Below are 17,965 nucleotides of genomic sequence, written 5' to 3'. Positions count from 1 at the left end.
ATAATTTACATTGGAGAGAGAGGGAGGAGGAAGAAAGAAGAGGTATCTTTCTTCTTTTCTCAAATTACATAGCATAGAACTCTAAATCTATAGTTCTTGTGCAGTTGGCTCTGAATTTTTTGTAGATATTTTAAAACTTATCAGATTAATGTCTAGTGCATTTCCTATCAGATAGAAACTGTACTTTATTGTAATATTTTCCTTCAGTAACTACTGCTTTCTTTCTCATTTATTTTCACTTAGCGGTTTGTGTACCGTATCTTTTACCATTTTTAATGTGTCGTATTACACAGGTATAAGATAGTGCTGGTACTAGTGACACAAAGGCAAGCTTGACTACAGTGATGAACAGCTGAGAACCATAAATGATACTGTAACAAGCAAAAATTAATAGAACTTCAGATTTGAACATTGTCTATTTTGTAATGATGTTACAAGAATAACAACTGAAATATATAGTTTGTTTCTTCATTTTAAGTCCTTTGTTTTACAGACGGCTAATTGACTCCACTAAAGAGGAAAACTATTTACCATGTAAAGTGGGTCCCAAGCCAATTAGATTCTCAGGTCCTTCAACAAGTACACACATCAAAGTTAAGAATTCAGCTTCATTAAAGGTAGCTGCTTGCAATGCTTCACATTCTGCAGTAACTCTTAAATGACCCAATAGTGAAAGTTTGATTCTGCACAAAGTAGCTTCTGAAACTGAATCTACAACATGCACATCAGAGCCCAGCAATTCCCAGTTGCCCTGTGGAAGGCAGAGTGCTGATTATGGAACACCATGTCAAATGACTTTGAAGATCACAGTGCCTAGAAAGCCTGTAAGCAGCCGTGTAGTAAAGCTGAAGTGCACTCCACTTTTTCTTGCAACACCATCTCAGTCATCATCTTCTGTGTCCAGTAAAACAAGTGAACAGGACAATGCTGCTATTGGAATTCCTACTACTTCTATGGTACTAAGCAAGAAAGAACCAGCTGTATTAACAGAGAATATTAAGAGCGATAAAATGGATGGATAATGTTTGACTCAGCCCAATAGGCTGGACAGCTTGGCATCATCTAGTCAAAGAAGAGCTCATCATCTCATGTTGTCATGTATTCAAAGATTTGGTAGAAAATCATGGTGAAAAAGTTAATCAAGGGCATAGAGAGAAATGGCTTTACATGAGCAGTGAATTGTATTTTCTGCTTTATGTCAAATTATTTTTTAGAAGTTGGGAGGAAGAAACATAGGCTAAGAAACACACAGCATGTGATGTTTAATATTATGGTATCTCACATTTGTATTTCTGTCACGTTGTACTAGTACAACTGACTTTTTTTTAAAAGGGAGTACGTGCAAAGTATAAAAGATGACCTCTTTATTAACTTTAACTACAGGTAACATTAACTAGAGATAATTTCCTTAATCCATATATTTGACTTGGGTGAAAAGTAGATAACCATGAGTACCAGTTATTAGATACAATTTTGTCACTAGTATGCAAGATACTGAGTACTGTGAAGATTTATTTTTTAAGTTGAATGCACAATTACTGGTACTTTTTGTGAGGGTAAGTCACCATTTTATTATTAAGAGCAATAAGAAGGACCCTCTTTGCTTGTACCCAGTGAGAAAATTCATAAATACAGTGAAGGAAGAGCATGGCTAGGGAGCAATAAGGCAGTTTTTCCATAGACCTGAAAACTACACGTACTACTTTCCTACAGGGGTGTCATCTGCTACTGGTTCAAGGCTGCTGCAGGCAGTGGTGCAGCCGTTGTATTCTATATTATACTGCTGTTGGATATATTTTCGACAATTGCAGGGAAACTTACAGGGCTGAGTTGCAGCTTGTATTCCTTTGTTCTTTTAAATGAGCAGGGGACAATCTCAATTTCTGTGCAGTATTAACAGATGTGCTCTGGTTTGAAGAAAGATAGAAGAATCCTTCCTTCCTCCCGAGCAGGATGAAGAAGATGCTGGTTTCTTGTCCTCACTGGTACTAGGGTCAATTTTGACCAGTGATACTGAAGTGAAGAGCTGCTGTATATTTCACTCAGCATAGGAAAGCTGAATTTATCTCACTTCTTTTTAAATAGTCCTTTTCTGGTTGTTTAAACCAACACTGTTTAAATTTTCCAAACTTGCCTTCATTTTGTGTCCTTGTTTGTTATGGTTGGGTTTTTGTTGTTGGCACTGCTGTTGAAACACAGTAAATACAGCTGGCCTTAAGCGTTAAGAAGTCCTATCACATTGCCTAAATGAAATGTTCTTAAAATTCCGGAGACTATTAGAATTGTGGGAGGGTTATTTAAGTGTTTTATTTTTACAGTCATTTAGAATAAATCACAGTTCCAGGCTTTTCATCATAACCATAAGGACTTGAAATTTCATTTGCAAAAGTAAAAAAGAAAAATAAACTCTTATATACTAACAATTTTAAGGAGACTTTTTGCCATGTACAACAGTTACTGTAAAAGAAAGCAGTACTGTAACTTTCTGTGATTGGTATAAATAGGTGTAGAGATATATATTCAAGACCAGCTTACCTTTAAAATCTACTGTTTTTTTCCTTAAACAATGAACCTAAAAAGCAACAGTCCCAAGGCTCTTCCTGTCTTGAAGACCAGAAAAAGCAAAAATTACAGAAAGATACTAACACTGCAATCTGTTGAGTGTGCAACTCATCATTGATGAAATACAAAAAACTGACTGAAAGGCAGTTTTTAAATACCTGTCTTGCATGTGACTTTTATTTCACTATTTACTGAATAGCTGAGACCTTTACCATATAACTTTGTCTTTTTACAATGCTTCCTAAAGATTTCCTTCCTTTTCAACTTCTGATGAATTTGTAGGCTTCTGTAAATATCATGCAAAAGCTCGCAAAAAGTACTGGCTTTTACATGTGTAAAACGAAGTTTTAATAATAATCCTGTCAGACTTCCTGAGTCTACACTAGCTCAGTGTTTGTGTAATCATTCTGGTAGCACAGTATTTTTTATGTAGCATTCATGTTATTTGCATTACAAGGGCTTCAATGAGTGTCATCTTTGTACACATACTAGCTTGTGGTTAGAAAAAAGTAAAAACCACTCCCTTTAATTTGAGTAGATGAAACACTGAATGAAAGTGGCTGTGGTGAGGAGGTAGAGCAAGATATATTTACTTTTTTGGGGACTTGATTTTTTAATAGGATGAGATGTAAACGTGTTTATTTAAACTCGCTTGAGTACTTTCATTTTTATTTATTTTTTTAATCGCTATGAAGTTTGCTAATAGTTTATTGTAACTGATGTTAAACAGTTTATGACAGTTGAATAGAATTACCGTTCAGGGTAATTCTCTATAAAAATAGCTTTGTCTATATGCATCCAAAACCTTTTAAATTGTATAAATTAAATAGCACTTAATCTCTCTGGGGATTAGCTCAAAATAAATGAAATTTGCCAGTTTTAGGATTAGTCATCCCTTAAATGGGCTAACAGACTGTTTCTTGAGGCCTGGAACAAAGAGCACAAATTCTGCAAGTCTGAGAGTTTCCTGCAGGTTAAACATTCCTCAAAAATGTTTTTTTTTTTTTTAAAACATTCCCAAGTTTATTGGAAGTCTGCAGTTTTGGTAATGTTTCACTTGTTCAACTCAACCAAAGAGGTACCAGCTGGTACTGCATCTGTGATCTGACATATCAGACAGTTCGACTGGGGAAACTAATACAGCTACTTACTTTTTTTTTTTTTTTTTTTTTTTTAACAATTGGGATTAGACACTGTTAACTGGTGTGACAATGGCTTACTTTGCATCTTTGTGATATACCACTTCAATAACCACTCATTATTGAAGAGGCCACAAAGTTAGTTTTCAACTAGTAATCAACTAGCTGTGCTCTAAAGGCTGATATTTCCATCACCAGTGTATTTTGATGCTTTTTTTTTTTTTTCTCTCTCATGAACACTGTCTAAACTTCCAGTTTAGTCCACGCTTTCACGTTGTCTTTCCAAATTATCTGTGATATAAGCGAAGGAGATTAAAAAGAAAAAGAAAAAAAAAGTAAAAAAAAAAAAAGGAAGCAGATATTTCATGTGTTAGGCACATGTTAACACATGCTCAGGGAGAGTTTTCATCAGGCTTGTACACAGGTAAGGGACCATTTAAATACAATACAATTAAATGAGCCTCTGTGAACTCAGTGTTAATTCAGGGATGCTTGTCTACAAAATACAGTTCAAATATATAAATACTAGTAAATAATAATTCACATTTCTCTCAAGACAGTGTTGACTTCACATACAGTATTGCTCCTAATGCAGCTACCTCTTTTTTTCTTTCAAACTTATTTAGCCTGCCAGCTCTTCCAGGGCAGAAAAGTACTCTTCTAAACCTACTTTAATTAAATTGCTTAGATAACAAACATTACATGGCACAAATCTTACTATGGCTAAGACATACCAATACTACCCAGGAGTAAGAAGATTTCATCTACTTAATTCTTCTAAATCTATGAAGAAGTTCTCACCTGATAAAAACAGGATGGCAGTTGTGCTATCAGAAACTTGAGTGTCAAGCTGCCTGTTCCTTAGCTAGAGCTAAAGAGCTGAAGTGTGGATAGAAATAAAACTCTGTAAATACTTTGCGATGGCAAAGCCCCATAAAAATCTAGATTCAATTTGGCTAACAGCTTTTAACAAAAGGTTACAGATCTTTGCTCTTTTCTGAGCTTTTGGGGTATTTCTTCTTACAGAATTTTATTTTGCCCCCTTCCCCCCCCCTCCCCCCCAGAATTGTCTGCTTATACCAGAATTTACCACTCTTGGCTGGAAATTGCTTTGCAAATTCACTAGGCCATGTCATCAGCTGCATAGCATGCCCACAGTTTACATCAAGAACTTGGCCATTTTCTAAGTCGCCCCTTTCCTGTACGTACCTTTTAAATCATTCTAATTCCTGGTACAACATCCATGAATGTTTTGTTACAGCTTGTTTTAGTTGTTTGCCATACTAAAATAGCTGTATTATCTCAAGTTTCTGGCAAATTTCTATTACATGTTGAGGTGGGTAACTGGCAGTGGTACTGAAACATGGGACCCCTATGGCCCATGGTGCTTCTGCTGGAGTCACAAGTGTATCAAAGTGAAGAGTAAAGCTGATTTATCAAACCCTGATGCATCCCAGTCTCTACACCATGAAACAGACCCACTGCCATCCATACAAACTCAGATGAGGTGGTCTCTTGTAACAGCAGGGTCCAAGAAAGTGGTATGAAAACCAGAGAATTAATTTTTCCTTTCCAGAATTATTAGTTTCAGTTTTAGAGTGACTTTTTCAATGACATTAAGTTATTAAAAACAAAAAACAAAACAAAAAATTGTTTAAGTTTGGCTTAGTTTAACCTGGCTATGTTGAATTACATTCTCTTTTTAGTTTTTCAAGTGCATATTTGGTCTTTTATTTTGCTGAGTTCTAGTGTTAGCCTCAATTTAATCATACATAAAAGACAAAAAGATTAACCCTGCTTTTAAATACTGCCTTTTTTAAAATACTGCCTTTTTGGACACGTTTCCAATTTCAAAAGAGCGCACAAAATGCAATGGGAATTCCATGATTTCACTGATGACAAACTTTGTTTACTTTGCAAAGTAGGGAATCTATTTATTTGTTTTTATTTTAAAAAGGCTTGCTGGCCTGGAAGTCTGAAGGTCAAGTGTATCATCTCTTGCTTCTCTCACTGACCCCTGTAAAAATCCATTACATTAAAAGGAGTATCACATAATTGGCTTTGACTACACATAACTACAAAGACAAACTTTGAAGATTACAGGAGTTTTGTGGAAGATAAACCCACTTATTAATTACTTATGAGTATGGCGAGCAGCAAGACACTCCTCAAAACTGGCAAATAGAGTTGCAGCCACAGAGACATAAGAACTGGAAGACAAAGCAATAACATTGACAGAGCTGTTTCAGAGCCCAGCCATGCAACATAGTTAAAATGTGTACTGTAAAACTAAAGCATATTTGATGCATCAAGACTGCAGAGTTCCCAGAACCAGCCCACTCTCCACCCTGACCAACTACATGCTTTTCTCTCTCATCAACAAGTAAATGTTTGCATCATAGTCTGATGAAAAATGCTGTCTCTCACCTGTTAGTCCTGGATCTGTCATATACTGAGTCTCCAGCACATCAAAGATTAGAGGTGCTGAAGAGTGCAAGGTTATCCTGTTGTATTATTATTTATGTCACAAATTTCAATTATTTTGTGGAAGGCTGCCTGTAAGGATGTTGACTTATGGAATAAAGTAACCTTCAATAATTCTGTTAAGTGGAGAAGCTATGGAGGAAGGAGTAAAAGTAATTATAGATATGTCAGATTCCTTTTAGGATAGAGTACAAGAGATACAAATACATTTCACAAATGATGAAAGCACAATATAGTAAGATTCCTGTTTAAGAGCTGTACAGAAATTGTCGTTAGATCTCTCACTGGGAGGTTACAGATCAAGCTGTACAGCAGCAGACGAATTATAAAGTTACTTTTCTGATGGGTGTGCACAGCACAGATTCTGGAATTTCAGTTTCATTTACTCAAAGCGTTCAGACTGAAAACATGATAGATAATTAAAAGAAGTTTTCTTTTGCAAGGCAGAGTTTACCTACAAATATTTATTTTTCTCTTATGACTATTCCAAATGAAGATGAGCTGTTTGCTTTGTAGAACAAGGTTTTACCAGTATTCACATGGAAAAAACAGTATACAGATATCAAGAAAAATAATAAAATTATCCATAAGCAATGCAGCTTGCTTTCTGTTTTGTGATTATTTTTGAGGGCTACACAGGAAAAGTAAAAGTAGTAAGGAAGTGTGCAGTCAGCTAACAGAAATTAGGCAGAGGAAACTGGCATAAAGCAATAACAAACAGTAATATAGGAATAAACTTTTAAAGATGCTTAAGTGTCCTGCTCTTACTGATCTCAGAGGAAAATAGACCCTTTTACACCTTTCTGATTCTGGTCCTCTAGTTCACTTGATGCTGGGTCTCGATTCTGACACCTTGCTATGTTAAATAACTTCTAATGTAGAATTGTCCAGGATCAACTCTATTCTTATGGGAAGGTGCTGTTCTGTGCACTTGTGGCATTGGAATCTAGCTAACAGCAAAAGCCTGTTCCAATCCAAATTCAAACTGAAAGCCTCCCACAACTGCTATCAGTTGAATTAATCACACATAATTTGAATAAGATGATAAGTAGTTAGGTAGTGCAAGGCAGGAAACACCAGAATATTTTAGAAAGGAGATTTTATTTTAATTTTTTGAAGAAACAAGTTTTCTGAAATACAGAATCATAACATTAACACTAAGATTTTTATTTTAATAGAAAACTCAGAAAGATGTAATATCTGCTTAAATACGTACCTCCAGATTCTGCTGCACATTGCTGTAACAAATTTATTAGTCATAGCTCATTATGGACAGATGGTTCCTACTGCAAAAATATAGAAAAATAATTTGGATTCAAGTCTAGAACACCTGTGACTTTTCATGTGCAAAAAAATAAATCCAACTAGTCATAGAAAAGTGGCTGATACGTATGGAGAAAAGGTCTGTGCATGTGAATAGCCATGACTATATACAATCCAAACTTGAATGAAATTAGCATTTTCATAAAAATAGTTTGTCAATGAAAATACCAATATGTAATACATTTAATACAATTTATAGCTACATTTAAAGATGTCAGTTTATGGAATAATAAGCTAGAATCCAATGTACTGCTTTTTCAAATTTTTTCATATATAGCAATACTGTGTGTATACAGTGTGCGTGTATGTGTGTGTATACATGCACACAGATGCATGCACAGAAAGAAAAAGGTGTATAGAGATTGTAGAAAAATTCTGTAAGATTATTTGATTTCATTGCAGACCGCAGCACACAGCCATCCTGGCATCCTTCTAACACAGGCTGCTCAAAAAAAACAAACAAACAATGTTGACTGGTATAACCACGTATCTACAACAGGTCTTTTGCTATTGTGACATCAATTTATTTTTCCAATCTGGACTTTATTCTTCTAAGAAGTAAATGCTGCTTTGGTAAGATTCTGTACTGTCATGACAAAGTAACAGTGAACATATTGGGCAAAGCCTTTGAAGTATAATTTTAATAATCAGTAAGTAGTAAAGATACCAACAAGTTTTAAGCAGCAACAGATTTAAAATGACTATGTTCTGACTTATTTTCTTCACCAACAAGCATCTTGAGCAAAAAACTAAATTGAAGAGATTAAAATTTTTCTGCCTGCCTTCACTGTGACATTTTAAGCCACCAAAGTCACAGCTGGCACCGAAAGAACAGTGGCATCAGCGGAAACCTCCATCCTTGCTGGGCATAAATTGCATTGTGACACCCTGCCAACGCTGCCTCGGAAAGGCCTGTGATCTGTGGTGTCTGCTGTATGATGCTTCCGTCGTGTCTTTTCCGAATGTGTCAGATTCTCTGTGGTCTTTACAGTTGCGGACTGCTCTTGATTTTTTGTAGCTCCTTTATTTTTAGGTCTGAAGCTGTTATGCTGCTGTCTTCTGTGTTCAGACCTGGAACCACTTTTTATATTATTTTGATCTGCCTCATTACAGGCACCTTGCGACTTAAGAGATCCACTGAGACGGATATTTTGGTGCTGTGTGTTGAATCTTCGTCTCTGACTAGAAGGCCCATTCTACCCAGAAAGAAATTGAAATTATTGAAAATAACTGTTAGATCATCTGCAATCTTCTACAGGACAAGAAATACAGCAATCAGAATTAACAGAAATTGCAGAATAAAATTCTCAGTATAACTAGAGAGGGAAAACAATTTTGAAACAACACAAAGACTGAACTACGAGTAACATACTACATCTGAGTAGCCTGGAAACATATGTGGAAGGTTCACCAGAGATGCCAAATTAAAATCTGCCATGATTCAAGAAAAAATGGAAAAGAGAGATGAAGTACTTGACTTCTCAACAGCAGCAACTAAGAGGTATCGAAGAAATTGTCACTGACTGTTTTCCTTTTTTTTTTTTTTCTAAAATACCTTGTCTAGTGAGAAGTACTGTCTAACGACTGCAAGACAAACAGAAATTAACATGTAAATTAGTCAAGTTAAGAAACCACATGTTGGGAGAGATATCCATTGTGATATCTCTCATTGCTCAGAGAAAGTTTTGATCAGTAGTAGGAACTGGATATATTACGTTATTCGCATAGCTACTAGGACAGTTGATTCCATACGTGCACTGACATTGTGTGTTGCTCTTATACTTCCCTTCACACACCTTTTCAAGCCTCAAAAAAACTGAGACAAAATTCAGACCAGCTTTAGTGGTAGCTTTACCTGAGTAAGCACAACAGCACAAGAACTGTATGAACTACCTTCATACTACCTTGAAAATGAATCCGGAAAAGACATACTCACGTTTGCATATTTTTGAAAATTATGAATTAAATATGTGATCTACAAACCAGTATTTGATTTTGTACAAGTAACGACTGTAACTTTGTGAAGTAACGACTTCCAGTAAGAGATGTTAATCTGATTTTTTTTTGACATCGTCTAGCTTAGTTCATAGCTGGTTTCTTACCTGCTTATTTGTTGGTATTCCTTGGGAAGAAGATTCTGTAGGATTGGAAGAATGATGACTTTGTACTTTAGTGTTGGGTGTTTTGTTATCAGAGTTCTTGGCATTACTAGAGGACTTTCGAGTGTGTGTATTTTGCTTGCCCGTTGTTGCATGTGAGGTCACTGAAGACAGCACTGAACTACATGGTGTTCTTGAGGAATAGTTGTTCTTTGGGTGAGAAACTATAAAAATTAAAAAAATAAAAAGTATTCTGTATTACCAGTTAAATAATCAACATCTAAACATAATGCTGTATTCTCATCCTGCTTACAGTTACTTTTTGTAGCATCATTCTAGCCTTACTTTAGGTAATGAAGTAAGTGAGATAACTAGGGTAAGAATTAGATCATACTGTTTTACTTCTTTGAAACTGCCTCATTAAGGGGTTATGGAGACAAAAAAGCTGGTATGGTAGAACCACACTAAAACTAGAACAATTCTGTTTGTACTGTAAATATGAGGAACCATTTTCCTCAGGCACCTGCCTAAAGGTTGACCACAAATGAAAAACAGGGTCTTGGGAGCTACCTTGGTAGTTAGAACAGACTAGCTTGTGACTATACCAGAGAGCTTAGAAGACAGTCTATTATTTTAGCACTGTTTAAAAATGTATTGTGCAAAGATCAGAGGTGTCTCAAAGCCCATGAAACCAACAGTTAAAACGGACCCATTGCCTATCCTACTAAGTATTTTCAGCTCAAATACAAATCACGTAACTGTTATGGATGTGCTTTATATGAAGGTATATGTACTTCAGCAATTTTTATATATTTTTTTTTGTCAACGATGAGTATGAAAGCCCCACCGACTGCCAACCCATGCCTTCGGTTATCCAAGAAAACTCTTCAAAATTCCTGGCAGCTGTTAGTTTACTTGCAAATTTTAACCAGTTGGGCTGAACCCACATGCTGCTGGACTGCCCCTCACACTGCTGTTCTATCAGTAATGCTCCTAATTGGATCATTCTTCCTCCTAAATGAAGAAACATTGGAAGGAAGCAAGTGGTATGCCAGTAACTCTCTACTGTTTGAGGTCAAAGGAAGTTGTGCCTGTAGACACCATGCACTAATTTGATTCCAGATCATTCACTGATCCCCAATATATAGACCACAGTACAGTCAGCACTATCAGAAATCACTATTTCTGCTCCCTACTTAGTATTTTGAGACACAAGGATTCTTAAACACTTCCATATCTAGATGTGAAGTGCACCAAACAAATCCTTTACTCCTGCCTCTCTGCATTTCCACTAGCAATTCAAGATGTCTGCTTCTGTGTAATGGCTCCTGGGTAGTCTCAAAAAGGATTCTGAGGCTATTGATGTAAATACAGCTCTCAACTTTAATTTGCTGTTTTGATTTTTCTGATTACAGAATTTCCTTGTTCCCCTCTAGCACAGATGACACAAACTAGAAAGAGCATTTTCTGTGAGACACCTGATTTTTTATCTAATAGGTACTTCTATTTTTCTACTTTTAGGACAGTAATTTTAGCAACTGAGAACCATCCTTTTTGTTTGCTTTCGTTTTTTGTTTGTTTTTTTTTTTTTAAAGGCTCCTACTCACTTATGCTAACATCAAATATTTCTCTCAATAGGTGTCTTCTTCAAAAAAAACAATGCGATCATTTGCACAATGAAATCTATTTTCTGTAAGATCACTGAGGTCAGCTGTTATTGAATGCTACTGTTTTCTCATCCCTAAACCAGACTGCCTTGCATGGAAGCACATATAAAAATCCAATTGCTTGTCATAAAGATTAGAACTCATCATCAGGCATTCTCGATGTATGTCAATCCAATTACTTTTGTTCCTTCAGGGTATGAGATGGGTGCTATGAGGTCACTGAACAATTAGATGCATTCCTGGGAAGTTTATGCCTTCCTTTGAAACATCCTGAGTTGGCTTCAATGAGAGACAGGATACAGGCTTAGATGGATTTTCAAAGTGTTCTGCAAAAGCAATTCTTATGGTCTAATGAATAAAACTGATTATGCCTCAAATGAGTCACTTTTTTTAGCTGTGCCACCACAAGACTGCATTAGCAGACCAAGATATGTTTTCCTTTTTTCTATTTCTAGTAACTCCTTGAAAACGTTTATTCTCTTCCTAAAAATGTTTTCCTTTCACCAAGATGCACTAGTTCAGTATTGTATTAATGGTTTTTCTTCCTGAGTGATGGTGCTGATAGGATATCATAGGGCTGAGTGTCAGTTGGGTCTAAGCACTACAGCATTTACTTTTCTGGAGGGAAAAAAAAGGCATGGCAAAGATGTGAGATAGCTTATTTCTCATTTTACAGCAGGAACATGATATTTGGAGCAGAAAACAAACATGAATTTCCAAGCAGAACAGGAGGTGGTTTCCAAAGAGTAATATTTGGATCCTGGAAAACCCAATAAATATGGCTATAAAGTTGGGAACTTGCTCCTTAGCAGGAGATATGTGAATTGGTCTCATAATAGTGTGGTCACACAGAGAAGCCTCCAATTTATTAGTTAATCATAAATAACTACCAAATTTGAAAGTTCCCTACAGCTGAATTGCTTTTTAGATGGAAAACTCCAACTGACCTCAGTAATATTGGTAAATCTCTGACAAAGACGGCAACTGTGCAGACGGTTTGTTCAACACATGTACAGTGAGCTTAGCATATTGCATACTGTAAAAGTGCCCAGTGTATATTCAGTAAGACTGCTGCATACCATTCCATCAGAATTACTACACACACACGTGCTGGCATTACAGATGCCATTATTTCTGACCAGCATTTCCTGGATAGGTATGTGGGATATGACATTCTGAGAACTTGGGTGTGATGTATCACCAGCACTTACTCTCTCCACAGAGCTGAATCTGGGTCTTCAGTTGTTCTGTATCACAGGAAAATCGTGCAGACCTACCCAGCTCTTCATCATATTTCCGTTCACTTACAAAGTGCTGCAAAAATACAGGCAGGTTAACAGTAATTTGCATTCTGATCAAAAGACCATATGGATGGTATAAAAAACCAATTGATACTCATCTTGAGATCACATTAAGGCTCAGCAATCTCTTGACATTGTCCTGTACACAGGATCTTTATGCAGAACCAAACATTTTCACATCCTTACCAAATGACAATTCTCACAGCCCAGTGATGAGTGGAGTACTCCCGCATGTGGGAAGTGGGTCATTTCATTTGATCACTGAACCTGAAGCTATCGGGTTTACTTGTTAACCGGGTCTGATAAATGATACACAAACAGCTCTACTTGTGAAGGGGATAGCTTACACTTCTCTGACAGCATATGCAGACTGCTCAGATGTCCTTTAATGCTTCAAGAAGGTATGTTTTCCCCCCAGAAAGCTAGTTACCCTTTGGTTCATAGCAGGTAGGTAGGAGCAGACTGGGCATTTTAACAATACAGTGCTTTCTTCACATTTGCACAAACAGCTAACATAACCAAACAGAAGCAAATTCCTGACCTTAATTTCGGCCCTGAGTTCAGACAGTTGTGCTTCAGCCATCTGACTGGCTAGGTCCGTCAGTCTCTTCAGCTCTTCAGCTTTCTTCTGCCGAGCAGTCAGAATTTCCACTACCAAATACCAATAGTCAATAATTATTGCTAGGACGCTAAATTGGTCCGTAATTCATTTCTTTTTTGGCATTAACACTACATCATGAGGCAAACACACACACCACATTTGAACTAAACAGAATACGATGCTGCTTGTGCAGTTTATTTAACCGAACTGCCTAATGTTGAAATGATCTCAAAATAGGATACCTATCACAAAGGAAAAGGTAATGTTTAGATAAACAGGGGCAGAAACATGTTGTTTTCAATTTTCCACTGCCTTATTAAGTATAAATTCAGGAAGCCTTTCATTTAGACACAGAAAGAAGCAGTACATTTGCTGACACAGCAGCCTATTTCTGAAGACATGCTGCATTTTATGAATACAGGGGCTTTTTAGCTCCCCTGAAAAAAATCTGTTCATATATGGTTTATGTTTAAATCACAGGCACTGCAATTTTACTTTCAAGTACAGAATATACACAATTGCCATTTCTAGGTCAAAGCACTATTACAAAGGCCACCAGCCTTAATTAAAAAATAACTATTCAATACTGCCCATCTCATATGCTTCTTATAAGGAAGTGGTGAATAGCTACATTTAAAAAGAAAAGATTAACTGTGAGTCACAAAATTACAGTCCATTTACATTCAGGATGATGTGATATATTACAGTTTTGGTAGAAAATTAACTATATGCAAATACTGCTACCTACATGGTGATTTAATGTAAAAGGAACAAATGATTGATTGTCTGATGGGATCATCACTTATGGCAGAGAAAAAAGACAGTGTCTAAATGTAAAACAATAAGCAATCATAGTCTTTTGTCTAGAGCTTATACGAATAATCATGGTAAGGTGGTGGCTGCTGCTGTAAAGCTTCATAAGGCCACTGATTTCATTACTGATGTTGAGACTTGGGCTTCTTTGGCTTCCTTCCTTTGCCACAGAATTCCGGAGTGGTCCTTACAAGTCTCTTAACTAGCTCATACTTTGTAACGCTTTTTTTTTTTTTTTGTTTTTTAAAGGAGAGAATTGATGGTATTTCAGAATTTATTTCTCAACCCACTATATTTAATTGCATGGGAGCTTCTTTTGAAAGTACAGCATAGTTCAGCAAATGCAGGGGAGAGTGGTGTCTGTACAGCTGTATGGGAGCAACCATGCTGCAATAGAAGAGTGTGTGTTGCACAGGGCAGGGTTTACAGAAAGTCAAGGGGTGGCTAGAGTTTCCTCAGACCTGTTGGTTAACCTGTGCGTACATTACCTACTTATCCTAATGACAGGCGTTTATGTTTCTCTAACTGACCTTTTCAATTCCTTTTTGTGGAACATGGTTTACAAGTCTGAGAAACTTTTATCAGATTAAATCTCAGCATGAGACGCCAGCCAAGTATCCAGAAATCACAGAATCACACAGAATCACAGAAACGTCTAGGTTGGAAGAGACCTCCAAGATCACAGAGTCCAACCTCTGACCTAACACTAAACAGTCCTCCACTAAACCATATCGCTAAATTCTACATCTAAACGTCTTTTAAAGACCTCCAGGGATGGTGACTCCACCACTTCCCTGGGCAGCCCGTTCCAATGCCTCACAACCCTCTCAGTAAAGAAGTTCTTCCTAATATCCAACCTAAACCTCCCCTGGCACAACTTTAGCCCATTCCCCCTCATCCTGTCACCAGGCACGTGGGAAAACAGACCAACCCCCACCTTGCTACAGCCTCAATTTAATGTACCTATAGAGAGCAATAAGGTTGCCCCTGAGCCTCCTTTTCTCCAGGCTGAACAAGCCCAGCTCCCTCAGCTGCTCCTTGTAAGACTTGTTCTACAGGTCCACAAATACCATATCTCTGATGGGTTATATGACAGATATTGTGGTATCCTGATGCATGCATCAAATTGCCCCTCTCCCAACCCACAATACACACACATACATGTACACCCTATGCAAGAAACAGAGACGCAAAAGACTGAAATGAGACAAATTCCCAAAGATTAATAAGAAAACAAGATTCCAGTAAACATCTGTTTTTTGATTTTTCTTGGTCTAATTCATGACAGCTATGCAAAGCCAGAGCAACCTGTTCCTCAGTAACTTCCAGCATTCTAACTCATACATATAAGCAAGCAAACACATCAAATAAGAAAATAAAATGAAGTACTCAACGAACCATAGAAATGAGGTGAAAATGTGATCAAAAGCTCTGGTAAGTAAACAGAATGAATAAATATTTTTAATCTAACTTCATGCAAACTTTTGGTTTATCTTAATTTCATAATACTGAAACTTTGATGCATAATCCTTACAGATAGAAACTATACCAAAACACCTAAGAATATGTGTACAATGAAAGATACAGGAACACTGCTAACTGAATTGACGTATTATGTAGATTTTCTGCCAAACAAAACAATTTTTTCCATGACTATACCAGAAGTTCCCTGACACGCTTTGTACTTACTGGCTTCTTCTTTAACTTTATCAATTTCTGCCATTAATGACACTTCTTTGTCTATGATGCTGAAAAAGGAAAAAAAAGAAAACTGCAATTTAATCCATGCTAGATCTCCACCAAAATCAAAAGCTAATGAAAGGCTTTCAGATATTAGTTATGGCAGTTTTGAAATTAGTAAGATTTTAAAGAAATGGAAGACTACAAAACAACTAGGCAAACTCAGTATAAAATTAGTTACAATCAGCGTATGTTAATTTAAACAAACATTTCACTGGTCTGCCCATTTATCTGCAGAAATGTGGAAGTCATTCTGATATGCTTCTTCCTCACTGCCTAGGCACAGCAGTTCTCAAATGACTAAACAGTCTCTTTTCTAATTAAGCCAGATATACCACTGTTGCTTGCTACCCAAGTTAATACAACTTCATTTTCAGTGCTGTACTAAGAATAAAACAGTATGAAAGCCATGTGGAAAAAGAGCTCCTTCTCTTCCTATAGAGATATCCTTGCAAAATATGTCAGGGTAAAATAAAGTGAATAAGCCTTGAGAGAGGTTAGCTTACTCAACCACCAAAGTCTGGAAAGGATCAGTTCCCCTTTCACAGGACCTTTCTGAAGATCTCACAAACTTCTCCTTTTACAACTCTCTGGTGTGTGATCCCTGACAGCAAACTGATCAAAGTTTTTATCGAAGTGCAAATTGATCAGGCGGATCTACTGAGGGCAGATAGGGGGTCTGGTAAAACGTTCATATCACCAAGCCAGCAACATTATTCAGTGAAATAACAAAACTGCAGGATGCTCTCCAGTGGGCAATGCTCTGGTACACCACTCCAGCTTCCCCTCACAGGATTATTCTTACTCATATTCACGTTTAATAAACACCACCAATGTTAATGGTGCCGTTTATGTAAGTAAACTCAAGCAGCTAGGGAGAAACTGCAAAAAGCCAGTCAAACACCACAAGTAAATCTAGGCACACACTCGAGGGAAGAGTGGAGTTCTCAACAAGCTTTTGTACCCAGTGGAAGACACCAGGACCTAAAAACAGCCACAGGAAATTTGGCTTGGTTTCTGAGACAAACTGCACTGTATCTCCAGAATATGACATACCGAAATCTGACATGAGCATGGCAAGTAGAGCTGGCTCAAGATTTCTTAGCACCCTAAATCACACACATTGCTATACCACACACCCTGCAGCATCTAATCTGAACTTCAAGATGGCACAGTGTGCACTTGTGAACACAGAGGGCTTCTAAGGATCAGTGAGATGAGGGTTGAGGTACGAGCCGATCACATTCAGGTAGGTGAGAGAATGGGAAGATTGAGAGAAAACTAAGTAGTCTATGGGTTTTAAAGCAGGCTCTGGGCTTTTGAAGAGCTGTGGATGAGGATGAAACTTCCTCTTTGCTCAGGTTATAACATCAACCCTATTGCTCACAGGTCTCTTCTCAGCAGTCCTGGCTATCAGGGGAGGTCCCAGTCAATTGGCAGCTAGCAAACATGATGCCCATTAACAAGGGCCAGAGGGTAGACCCAGGGAACCATAGGTCTGTCAGTTTGACCTCAGTGCCAGGGAAGCTCATGAAGCAGATCCTCTTGAGAGTCATCACGTGGCACTTGCAGGGCAAGCAGGCGATCAGGCCCAGTCAGCATGGGTTTATGAAAGGCAGGTCCTGCTTGACGAACCTGATCTTCTATGACCAAGTGACGCGCTGGGTGAATGAGGGAAAGGCTGTGGATGTGGTCTATCTTGACTTCAGCAAGGCTTTTGACACCGCTCCCCACAGCATTCTCCTCAAGAAACTGGCTGCTCTTGGCTTGGACTGGCGTATGCTTCGTTGAGTTAAAAACTGGCTGAGTAGCCAGGCCCAAAGAGTTGTGGTGAATGGAATCAAATCCAGTTGGAGGCTGGTCGCTAGTGGCATTCCCCAGGGCTCAGTACTGGGGCCAGTCCTCTTTAATGCCTTTATTGATGATCTAGATGAGGGGATCAAGTGCACCCTCAGTAAGTTTGCAGATGACACCAAGTTAGGTGCGTGTGTCGATCTGCTTGAGGGTAGGAAGGCTCTGCAGGAGGATCTGGATAGGCTGCACCAATGGGCTGAGGCCAAGTGTATGAAGTTCAACAAGGCCAAGTGCTGGGTCCTGCACCGGGGGCACAATAACCCCAAGCAGAGCTACAGGCCGAGAGATGAGTGGTTGGAAAGCTGCCAGGCGGAGAAGGACCTGGGAGTGATGGTTGATAGTTGGCTGAATATGAGCCAGCAGTGTGCTCAGGTGGCTAAGA

At 37.8% G+C, this 17,965-nt stretch overlaps 2 protein-coding genes across 7 annotated transcripts in view; one reads left to right on the top strand and one right to left on the bottom strand.

Annotated features, from left to right (window-relative positions):
* Positions 1–455: 455 nt before the first annotated feature.
* KCTD18 (potassium channel tetramerization domain containing 18) lies at positions 456–1,682 on the top strand (the record flags this gene model as incomplete). The annotated part of the gene is given in 1 exon segment (XM_038181766.2): positions 456–1,682. A coding segment is annotated over 1 exon segment (567 nt), but the record flags the coding sequence as incomplete, so codon positions are not given.
* Positions 1,683–7,267: 5,585 nt separating this feature from the next.
* SPATS2L (spermatogenesis associated serine rich 2 like) overlaps positions 7,268–17,965 on the bottom strand; it is a 79,887-nt gene continuing 69,189 nt past the window's right edge. For all 6 annotated transcript variants that reach the window (XM_027462275.3, XM_027462273.3, XM_072041361.1 and 3 more), the window contains 5 exons: positions 15,679–15,737; positions 13,117–13,226; positions 12,486–12,588; positions 9,611–9,831; positions 7,268–8,704 (listed from right to left, as the gene is read on the bottom strand). In XM_027462275.3, the coding sequence (XP_027318076.1) occupies positions 8,306–8,704; positions 9,611–9,831; positions 12,486–12,588; positions 13,117–13,226; positions 15,679–15,737 (892 nt within the window). In that variant the 3' untranslated portion in view covers positions 7,268–8,305. The remainder of the gene's footprint in view (positions 8,705–9,610; positions 9,832–12,485; positions 12,589–13,116; positions 13,227–15,678; positions 15,738–17,965) is intronic.

Source organism: Anas platyrhynchos, chromosome 7 (genome assembly GCF_047663525.1).
Source record: "Anas platyrhynchos isolate ZD024472 breed Pekin duck chromosome 7, IASCAAS_PekinDuck_T2T, whole genome shotgun sequence".
In the NCBI taxonomy this organism is placed as follows: Eukaryota; Metazoa; Chordata; class Aves; order Anseriformes; family Anatidae; genus Anas; species Anas platyrhynchos.
The sequence above is the reverse complement of the archived record's forward strand: the minus strand, read 5'-3'. Positions and strand labels throughout refer to the sequence as shown.